The sequence below is a fragment of the Anastrepha ludens genome, chromosome 2 (assembly GCF_028408465.1).
Source record: "Anastrepha ludens isolate Willacy chromosome 2, idAnaLude1.1, whole genome shotgun sequence".
Lineage (NCBI taxonomy): Eukaryota > Metazoa > Arthropoda > Insecta > Diptera > Tephritidae > Anastrepha > Anastrepha ludens.
Window position 1 is genome coordinate 116,851,027 of NC_071498.1, and position 11,143 is coordinate 116,862,169.

The window sequence follows — 11,143 nt, forward strand, 5'->3', positions numbered from 1 at the left end:
AATTTTAATAATCCTTATGTACAGAGTTCTCTGGTTTTACTAATTTTTAATATTTGTTCATATCTTTATATTAACATAAACATAATATCTTAATACTTCTTTAAAATGACAACAAAATTTTCCTTGAAATTCAACAATTCAAGTAAATTTTCATTAAAAGTGTATTAAATACGCCTCAAAATATGCCTATCTAGTTAGTTTTTTGATTTGACTATTGGGGAAATTAATTACATTTTGTAAGTTCTTGTGAAAATCCAATCGTTTTCTTATTAGTGGGTACCAACTTACCTCATGTGCTTTGGGATGAAAATGCTGGCAATTGTCATCTGCTGTTATAAGAGGCAGTAACAGCAAGCCAATGATGCAGTGAAATTTGTAATAAAACGTTGAAAACATTGAGAAATGTTTTTTCTTCGGCAGAATTACATATCTATAGCACTTTCGCTGGATATATTTGTTATACATTATATTTTTTTTTTTAACTTTTCTTTACTTTTTTTGCAAAACATACATTAACAGATTCTCTTTTAGCGAACTGCTGTATAATTCATGTAATGGAAGGGTGTGCGATTTTTTTCTTAAAATCAAAATAAAAGGAATGAAGTCGTTGTTTTGGCCATCACTTTTTTGGCAGGAACTGCAAATGGATTTATTTGGCAAGCAAAGCCAAAGTCTGGATATATTTACACCATTTTTACCTTCACTTTAAAGCACATCACAAGTTTCAAATTTAACACAAAAATACCGTAACTTCGTAATTTACGTGACGGCTAAAAATACAAAATTAAAACAAACGCTCAGCTACTAAAAATGGGTGCGACCAAGACAATGGTGGTATTTGAACCATCAACATATCATTGTTGCAGCTGCAGTTATCGCCCCTTAAATGCTTATTGTTTTTTGTATTGGCAACTGGACCTAATATCGCAAAGAAGTTTTAGTTTTTTAGCAATTTATTCGAAAGGTGAATCTCGCAAAAACTTTCAAAACTTCGTTTTTCTTGAGCATTTTTATTCATGTATTTTTTCTTTTACCGCCATCACTGCATTTTTTCTTTGAGCACCTCTCACTATTTTGTCTCAGATAGGAAATTTTCACTTTTTCGAAGCTTCATAAACCAAAATTAAGCGCATAAACTCGAAATAAAATGTCAACAAAAACCAATATACGCGAACATTACATTGTTATACAAAAAATATAAACCAAACAACATCTTAACATGGACCTTAGAAAATGAATGAATGGCCAAGATGAAAAACTGCAAACGCAGCTGCGCAAATTTGACATACTTTGACGGCTGAGTTGCCAAGTTCAGTATTATTTTAAATAAATATTTTGACCAGCTGTCTATGATGGAACACAAAAGCCGTCCTTTTTATACCCGCATAAGAATCTGCACTTGGAACAAAATAAAAAAACGCACATCAACAATTTTCTATAATCCGTGAAAGGATTTGGCATCACTGCTCAACAAATATGAAATCAATAGTTATTGAAATAAATTACTGAACTGAAGGATGCAAGTGGTAAGAAAAGTTTTTAATTAAACAAAAATTATATAAATACATACCTTAATTGATTTCAAAATTCTGGAAGTAGCAACACGCTTATATCTTAACCTGTTAATTGATTATGTTGTATATATGCGTCAATTTCAAAAGTTCATCTTTCAGTTAATGTCGTATATGTGAATCATGCCGAAAAAGGATATTGCATTTGCTATGAAATTTAAAGTTAAGCAAAAAACAAAAATTTCCTGTTGTTTTGACATTATGAAGTAGCGTTCAGCCAACGCGCACGGTGAATCCAATATTGGCTGAAAACCTGTTTTGCATCGACAGTCTTCAGCACAGTAAATCGAGCTGTCTAAGAAAAACTAATCGCTTAACAGGTTAATGTTTATGATCAATAAAGTATATTGCAAGATAAAATCTGCAAAATAAACTTGAAAGCACCGATTTCATCCACAACTATGCAAACATACCAAAATATGCGCATGGAAAATTAAATGTAGTTTACTTATTTCACTTTGTTTAATACACTTTGAGGTAAAATATACATAATTCATTGTCCAAGTTAAAATATATTTATATTAACTGCTTACATATGTACAATATTTTACATAATTCGATTAAGTTTCAAACTGTTCTTTTTTTTTTTGTTTTTTTGAGTTTGTTAACAAAAAAGTTTTTTTGAGTTTGTTAAAAAAGTTAAATTTACAGATTTAAAGAGAAAAACAACAATGATTCATTTTTTAAATTCATTATCCTATATGTGGCAGCACCTTGATAACTTTAAAAAGTCAAAGTAAGCGAATGGAATTGTGTGAATTTGAGTAAATGTCAAAAGTGGCAAAATGTGAAAGAATGTGAAAATGCTTAAGTGTACTGTGAAAAATTATGCTTGTGAAAACTTGAATAAAAAATAAACATTGCAGTATCAAAATGCACTCATAATTCAAAGTAAAGCAGCCTTATTATTTTAATTTTGAAAGTAAGTACTTGCACAATCACCTGTAGAAAAGTGCAATTGACAAAAGCCTTAAGATGGTGCCAAAATAAAAAATCTTATTAGAAAATTGTTTTTAAGGATTATACATACATATGTGCATTATATTTCACCAAATTATTCTCTAAATAATTGAAAATTAAAAGGTGTTATTCCAGTCACCGAGAATGGATAGCTTGTTAACTTGTGACCTGTAGGTTCAATAAAATTGTGAATAGTAAAAAAAAGGTTATTGCACATAATGGAGCAAGAGATAGGAACATGGGACTCCGTTCTGCTTGAAAATCTTTCGGAGGACAGCTTTATAAATAACATCCACCTTCGCTACAAACGTGACCACATATATGTAAGTATGACTACCATCGCTAGTTTGAGACTTAACTTCCAATTGTTTTATTAGACATACATTGGAACATCTGTTGTCGCGATTAATCCCTATCATCACATATCAGAACGAACGGCGGATATTATTCGAAGTTATGGCAGCAAAGGAATCTTTCAGTTACCACCGCATATGTAAAACTAAGCGTATATATATATGAATATTTAGAACTTAATAAACTTTTTAATATAGTTACGGTTTGGCTAATTTGGCTTTTCAATCACTTAAGGACCAAAGCGAAGATCAGTGCATTATACTCACAGGTTTGTTGGAACAATTAAAATAGTGCAATCCTCTCTTAGACATCTCTTTTATTTTCGAAAGGTGAAAGTGGCGCTGGAAAAACGGAGTCATTCAAAATGATTGTGAACTTTCTCACACATATTCAAGATAAAACTACACCAGTACAACAGTTTAGGAAAGAGCCCTCAGGGAGCAATGCTTACACCGGTTACGTTAACATGCATCGGCGTACATCTAGCAATTGTTCACCCGCAAATATTGCTTTATCAAAAAAATCTGACAGTGTCATGACAATAACAAACACTTCTCGGCGGCAGTCGCTTTCGCCCGGGCCAGGGCCACGACGTTGCAGCACGACAAATGTATCCGCACAACGCACTCGCGCTGAAAGTTCAGACCGCAGCCAATCTCGGCGGAATATACGAGAGAAAATTGTCGATTTCGATTTCTCCCATCATAAAAGTACTGAAAACATTTCATTTTTTGACGGTAAAGGAAATTTTCATGCTATTGATAAGCATCCTTCAAAATCTTGCTTCAAGCATCAGCCAACACAAACGGGCCCTATGGTCACTGCCACCCTTATGAGTGCAAATTTAGCCACTTCTAAGCGCCTGAATAGCGTCCACCATAGTGGACTTTCATCCAGTGGAGGTTGTCGACAGTGTGGACATAGCAAATGTACACGCGCCTTAGCGCTGGAAATAGACTCTCGAAATTTGCCTTTTAAAAATACCACCACACAAAGCTTTTTGGCGGGACCTTCTAGAGCCATGCATCGAGGTAGCTTCTGCAATTTATTACATCAACACTCTATGGAAAGCCAAACGGACCGTTCGACCTTGATCGGTTCAACACAACGTATATCCCTCTATGAGGCACACAAACAGAATCAGTTGGCCACAACTTCTACTATTAACCCAAGTAATATGGCGACTTGTGCACAAACTTCATCATCACTTTCACTCTCAGGAACAATGAATGTGCCAAACACAAGGTCACGTCGAAAGTCGCCTAGTCAAAGGCTGCGAGAATGCGTCACCTGTGCCGATGTTTTCCTTGAGGCTATGGGAAACGCTGTGACTTTAAAGAACAGTAATTCTAGTCGTTATGTAAGTGTCATATATTTATATATAAAAATATTTATTTAAAGAAAAGTTAAATATAAACATACTTTTTCCAAAGGGCAAACTGTTTGATATTGAAATAGACTTCAAGGGCGATCCGATGGGCGTACATATAACACATTGTAAGTATATTAACAACAATTTACATAAATAGTTATTAGCGGGTATGTGTTTGATACATAATTACATTAACGCAACTTGTTTCATGTCTGTCAATATTTGAAATTAGACATGTTGGAAAAGGTAAATAGTGAAATCAGTCGTACAAGATTTACTATAATATAATTTCCAAATTTCAGACTCGCATTACCAATACCAGTGTCGGGGAACGCAACTTTCATATTTTCTACCAGTTGCTGTTGGGAGCTGACTTACCGTTGTTAAGTGCGTTTGTAAACTATTGAAAATTATGGTCCAATAAGTGTTGTTATATTCTTCTTTTTTTTATTAGAGTCCCTTAAGCTATATCGAAATGTGGAAAAATATGATATTTTAAAAAACACAACTGCCATTGAAGAAGATCGCGATAATTTTCACTATACAAAGGTGCGTAAAATACATAACAATTATTCTAATTGTATTTATTCATGATTATTTATTGTATGCTTTAGAAATCACTTGAGATACTTGGTTTGTCGTGTGATGAAATTATCGCCATACTTCGTGTCATTGCAATCGTTTTAAAGTTAGGAAACTTCATTTTTGTTCCGATAACAAATATTGATGGAACTGAAGGCTGTCAAATATCCAATGTTTACGGTACGTATTCCGAATTCTATACAAAAAGATGTATCGATGTATTTTTATTCTTTTTTTTTTACTCGTAGAAGTTCAAGAGACAGCGCACTTACTAAGTTTAGAAGCTCAAATCTTAATTAATTGCCTTACTCGAGCTAATTGCTCAAACAGCACTCTGGAAGATGTGGGTAAGTTTCATTTGGATTAACGATAGCAGATTAACAATACGCATAGTTTCAGCCTATTAAGATGTGAAAGTAATCATTTCTTTACAGGTTGCGAATTAGACGCACGTCAAGCGGCCAATACACGTAACACACTTTGTCGTACACTCTATGGGAGGCTTTTTACTTGGTTGGTGAACAAGATCAATGAAACTCTAAAGTCTACACAGCGTGAGAAGAACTTAGCTTTACTAGATTTTTACGGTTTCGAGTTGCTGGAATACAACTCATTCGAGCAGTTCGCAATAAATTACAGTGCCGAAAAGATACACCAGGTAAACACCTATTTTGACAAACACTATTGGGTAAATTTAAATTGTACGTCCATGCTTAATGGCAGTTTAAATCAAAATTATGTACATTTACTTCATATTAAACTGCATGTAATGCCTAAGTTTTTTTCTTGGTCATTTCATTATTTAATTGAATGTTCTAACCTTGCCTATAAAATTTTCAGAATTTTGTTCATAACGTGCTTAGGCTAGAGCAGGAAGGTTATATCCGTGAGGGACTTGAATGGACGCGAGTGGACTTTTTTGACAATGAGTCAATTTGCGAACTAATCGACAAGCCAAGTTACGGTATTTTAAGCCTAATTAATGAACCACATCTTAACAGCAACGAAGCGCTTTTGCTACGCATTCAACAATGTTGTGCGGGACATCCGAATTTCATGACTGGCAGTCAAAATTCAATGTGTTTCAAGTAAATAATGTAATTATTTTATAATTATATATTATAAAAATATTCATTTCATTTTAGAATCCGCCATTTTGCGAATGTGGTGAGTTATTCGATACACCGATTTCTGGAGAAAAATTCCGACGTTCTGCCGAAGTTCGTTAGTGGAGCATTGTACCAAAGTAAATTGCCTCTAGTTCAAAGCCTGTTTCCAGAAGGTAAAAATACTTAATATTAGAGTCTGGAAGTGATTTTAGTCCTTGTATCGTTTAAGAAGCATTGACATAGGGAATGTTAAGGGAAGGAGAAAATAATTTATTTATTTAGTAGTATCACTATTTAGATTCGTTGTTGTTGTAGCAGCATAAATATTCCTCGTATGGGGAATGTTGCTTGTCACTCCAGCAGTCGGATGTAAGTCCGTGTCGTTCCGGTAATGTAGAACCGAACGGCATGGTAAGGACTTAGGTTCGCATTGTCTATTAATTGTCAAAGAGATCATATAACGGCATGTCTAGGATACTTGTATCTCCGATAAGACCGGAAAAGGCTCTATCATTCGCACGATGCGCTGATCTACTGACTTGCCAATCTTTCCCTGTTTAGATCGCTAAGCTCTATTAAATTATGTTCAAATTATTTATCTGTCACTAGCACTGGCGCTTTCAGCATAAATTGGTTTAAATTTGGCCGAGTAATAATACTTTGTAATGGATGGGTACTTCCAAACGGTATATCATTTTCTCTAGTGCCCTTCATTTTTCTCATAAACAACAAGATTGAACATTTGGCAGTTGAAATAATTCGGTTTTTGGAAATTGGTAAAAAGTGAAGAAAATATTGCTAATTTTTTTATAAAAAAAAACCCATGCGAAGACATAAGTATATAAAGTTGTTTAGTATTCGAATTTATAAAATACTATTAGTATTATTATTTTATTTTATTTATTATTATACTAGCTGATGGGGCCTACGGCACTTCTTTACGTAACTATTAATTAATAGTTTTTTTTTGATTTTTTAATTTTGATTTTATAAAGTTTTATATAAACTTAAATTAGAAAATTATTATAGATATTTTATTATAGATATTATTTATAGCTTTTTCAAGCAAGCAGGAAGTCAGATGTATTGTTATATTGGTGCATATAAATGTGTACGTGTGTACAATTGTATGCAAATGTAGTTTTAAATTTTGTTCCAAACATTTTACATATTTTTAATTCGGTTCTACTTATAGGCAATCCACGGCGCCAAACATCTCGCAAGCCAACCACCCTCAGTTCGAACGTTCGTACTCAACTGCATACATTATTAGCCATAATCAAAAATCGGCGTTCGCACTACGTATTCTGTATAAAACCGAATGAGTGTAAACAGTCGCATACGTTCGATCTGGCTTTGGTGCAGCATCAGGTGCGCTACATGTCTTTAATGCCATTGGTACATCTCTGTCGTACGGGGCATTGCTTCCACTTGCCGCATGCCAAATTCTTCAACCGCTACAAATTGTTAAATAGCTCAACGTGGCCACATTACCATGGTGCTGGGAGTACTGACAGTGGCACTGGTTGCACTATTGTGGAGGGTATTGCGCTCATCATACGCAGCTTACCACTACCAGCGGCTGAATTTACAATCGGCACGAAAAACGTATTTGTACGCAGCCCGCGCACCGAATATGAATTGGAGCAATTCCGAAGAGAGCGCATCAATGAATTGGCCATACTAATACAAACTATATTTCGAATGTACTTGGCACGAAAACGTTTTCTTCGAATGCGGCATAGCCAGATTGTTATAGCAAGCGCTTGGCGCACTTGGAGGGTGGGTAAATTTTGAGTTAATAAATCATTGCAGTATTTAGTTAGTTAGTTAGATTTAGCAGTGTGCAATAGTTAAAAAGCTAAATTCGATCGGGCGAAAAAACTCTAACTCAGCTTCTCTGATCGCTGTTTATAAAGCTTTTGTATGTTTTAGCTTGTTAATATTTGCTATTGACTTTTAATTTTGTTGTGGTAAACTACATATTAGTCGATATCGATATTATCGATAATTACTTACTTAGTTGATTTCTAAATAGTAACTAATCGGTCACTGCCATCCTACTAAGTATTATTTTTTATTAAATACACTATTTAATATATCTATATACATATATATACATACATACGTGTTAACTGTTCGTTGTTCGCTTTTGGTTGTTTCTAATGCATGTCCTGTTTGATTAATAAGGAATGTCGCTTTAGCATTCCTTTTAAAGGCCGAAAGCACCTATGGAGTCTCTACCGCAGTGTAAGCATACCATAGCAATAACTAATTTCGGAACAAACAACTCCTGTGTAACATTCTTCAACATGTATTTTCTTTTTTCAGGCGCGTAAGGAGTATACCGTTATGAAGTACAAGCGTCAAGTTAATTGGGCTGTCGATATTATATCGAGGTATTACCGCCATTGGAAAGTTCGCCAATATTTGCTTACCATACCAATGCGATTGCCGCCGAACACTTTAAGTCCGCTTTCGACAGACTGGCCGACGTCGCCCAAGTTTCTTGCCGAAACATCTCGGTTGCTTCGAGTTATCTACCATCGCTGGAAATGTTATATTTACCGCAGCTCTTTCGATCAGACTTCACGTAATCGAATGCGCGAAAAAGTTACTGCCAGTATTATCTTTAAGGACCGGAAAGCATCATACTCGCGTAGGTAAGCTTAAAACACAAACTATTTTACTCAACCTTGTTATGGGCTCTCTGTAACTGAAGCTTGATTGGGGTTTTTTTCTCGTAGCGTGGGTCATCCGTTCGTGGGAGATTATGTGCGATTACGGCATAACCAGCAATGGAAAAAAATGTGCGTGGAAACCAATGACCAATATGTAGTTTTTGCGGATATAATTAATAAAATTACGCGCTCCAGTGGGAAGGTGAGCAATAGTTATAAGAATCATAAATAAGGTGGGACTGCGCCTATTTGGTATTGAGTGAGATTTACGGTAACGTAGTGCACTAGGCATATATGAGTTATAATGAGTCTGTTTGAGGTTATGGTTGGATTTATTGAACGGATTTAAGAAAAGACTACGTTTCAATTATCACAAGTACATTTTTTTGACAGATGAGCTGAATTACTGAATAAGTGAACGGCTTTGTATTTTGTTCCTATTTCGAACGCTCTCAGATTACTGCAGTGAACAAAACAGTTGCATTGAAGGTTAATTCCTTATGGAATGCATTAACATCTACAGGACAGCAAAAAAATCCATTAACCCACACTAAAAATTGGTACTGTTGCAAAGCTGGCATAGGAATCACTCTCCCAAAACTTATTCGCACTTGGGTGGAGCACGAGATCCTGCTCACTTCATACAAAGCTATCGGATGATTTGTAATAAACTCGCCATCAAATGCCAATGTAGTTTAGTAGTTCCTAGGTGGAACATATTGCGTGTTGATGTCCACAAATGGAAAGAAGATCTACAATTCTATAACGCCTCGGAACAGCAGATAATTTTTTATGAGGAGCTTTTTCAAGGCAGAAATACACTCAGAGAATCTCCATTGCTTGCCGTGGGACGACCGCTAGCAGAAAACTATTTTTCTATCATTTGGTGCCCGGGGTTTCCAGCCCGAACACTACCGAATGGGAACCACGCACCAACCCATTGGGTTACAACGGCCTTGGCTTTAAATATATATATAGCAAAGGGGCACTTAAACAAGGCCGCTTTAAATACTTCTATACAATTTCATCAACACTCCTAACACTATTTTCTAATTTATCCAAAACATGTTTGAATTTCATCACTACTTCTTACTTGGTTTAATTTATTTTTCTAATTGACTCTAAACGTGTTTGAAATCGTAGTTCGTGCCAATATTGCTGGTATTATCAACATCATCGCTACTTTTGCTGGACCAGCGCACATTGCAGATCAAATACCGGGTGCCAGCAGCGGAGATTTATCGTATGTCTCTCAGTCCATATCTGGACGATGTCGCAGTATTTCACGTCAAAGCGGTAGCTAAACACATACAACTGCAATATTTTTGACTTATTTCTTAATTATTTTTAATTTCTTATTTCTAGTCTGAATTTGGGCGGAAAAAAGGAGATTTCGTGTTTCAAACAGGACATGTCATCGAAATTGTAACCAAGATGTTTCTTGTCATTCAAAATGCCACAGGGAAACCACCAGAAATACACATTAGTACCGAGTAAGTTGCAATGGTATTTAATTTATATAAAAACAAAAAAGAAGCTGTATATCCAATTTCATTTTAGATTTGAAGCTAATTTTGGCCAACAGACAATTATATTCTCATTTAAATACAGTGGAATGTCCGATCTGGCCCAATCCCAACCAAAAGTAACACGCAAAGCGAATCGTATGGAGATTACTGTGTAATCATGTATTAGATTAGCTTAAGTGAATGTTGTCGAAGTTTCAAAAGTGTTTTGAAACTGGGGTAAAATAGATTACCGAAGTGTTTCAACACAATGTTATATTATAGACTCTTCTTAAATCGCTGACAATCAGCTAAAACAAAAACAAAAGGAAAAACTGTTATAAATTAAAGTAGTCGTTTTAAATTGAGTATTTTAGATGAAAGAGTTCACCAAAGATTTATTTTCTGCGAAATTATTAAAGAAAGCTACGTAAAAAGTATACTCTTTGCAACATGATTTTTCTTGTTGATGACGCTAAATAATATAATATTTTTACATATTTGTGGAAAAGAGAATTCGATACTTTCGTGAAAGGAAATACTTTTGGTAATATGATTGAGTAATTAATATATGTATGTGTGCTTGTGTATATTAATTTCAATATTTTATAGTTTAAATTTCTCCCTTATCTTGTTCTCGAATTAAATATTGTATTATTATAATGGAATATGAGCGTATTAATTACCCTCGTTCTGGAAAACAATTCGATTTTGAAATGGATTTGGTGTATATAGTTCGACATTGTAAACTTAATCTTCTTTTTCATTTTTTATCTGCCTTAAAAAGCATGATTTTTTATGAAAAGTTTTTAATGGCTTATAAACGGGCCTGCCGATTACGTTTGGGAAGAAAACTATGGTAGATCGTCATTCAATTCAATCTCGACATGTTTAGTTAGGTGTTGTGTTGCCATGATAATTTAACATATTATGGTTATTTGCATTCAATTGTTAACAGCCACGACAGTATTGCACTCGGAGGAGTGGTGGTTTTACCTGCCGATTTAAT

At 34.7% G+C, this 11,143-nt stretch overlaps 2 protein-coding genes across 9 annotated transcripts in view; one reads left to right on the top strand and one right to left on the bottom strand.

Annotated features, from left to right (window-relative positions):
- The window catches only part of LOC128855155 (leishmanolysin-like peptidase), a 66,557-nt gene extending 65,305 nt beyond the window's left edge, over positions 1-1,252 (bottom strand). For 2 of the 6 annotated variants that reach the window (XM_054089851.1, XM_054089846.1), the window contains exon 1: positions 289-1,252. In XM_054089851.1, coding sequence (XP_053945826.1) covers positions 289-465 — 177 coding nt within the window. In that variant the 5' untranslated portion in view covers positions 466-1,252. The remainder of the gene's footprint in view (positions 1-288) is intronic. The other 4 variants (XM_054089849.1, XM_054089850.1, XM_054089848.1 and 1 more) reach the window with 4 other exon arrangements.
- Positions 1,253-2,355: 1,103 nt separating this feature from the next.
- LOC128855157 (unconventional myosin-Ib) lies at positions 2,356-11,143 on the top strand. Of its 3 annotated transcripts, XM_054089855.1 has the most exons (21): positions 2,356-2,493; positions 2,655-2,854; positions 2,909-3,024; positions 3,083-3,153; positions 3,215-4,245; positions 4,319-4,382; positions 4,490-4,503; positions 4,560-4,644; positions 4,712-4,806; positions 4,872-5,019; positions 5,088-5,186; positions 5,274-5,497; positions 5,680-5,927; positions 5,985-6,121; positions 7,144-7,730; positions 8,139-8,198; positions 8,280-8,611; positions 8,696-8,831; positions 9,773-9,925; positions 9,995-10,122; positions 10,190-11,143. In XM_054089855.1, the coding sequence occupies exons 2-21, from the start codon at positions 2,750-2,752 to the stop codon at positions 10,311-10,313; spliced, it is 3,957 nt and encodes a 1,318-aa protein (XP_053945830.1). In that variant the 5' UTR covers positions 2,356-2,493; positions 2,655-2,749; the 3' UTR covers positions 10,314-11,143. The 3 variants fall into 3 exon arrangements, with proteins under 3 accessions (XP_053945830.1, XP_053945828.1, XP_053945829.1); XM_054089853.1 differs by lacking the exons at positions 4,490-4,503; positions 4,872-5,019; positions 5,088-5,186; ... (8 more) ...; positions 9,995-10,122; positions 10,190-11,143 and having other exon boundaries at positions 4,712-4,803; XM_054089854.1 differs by lacking the exons at positions 4,490-4,503; positions 4,872-5,019; positions 5,088-5,186; ... (8 more) ...; positions 9,995-10,122; positions 10,190-11,143 and having other exon boundaries at positions 2,667-2,854; positions 4,712-4,803.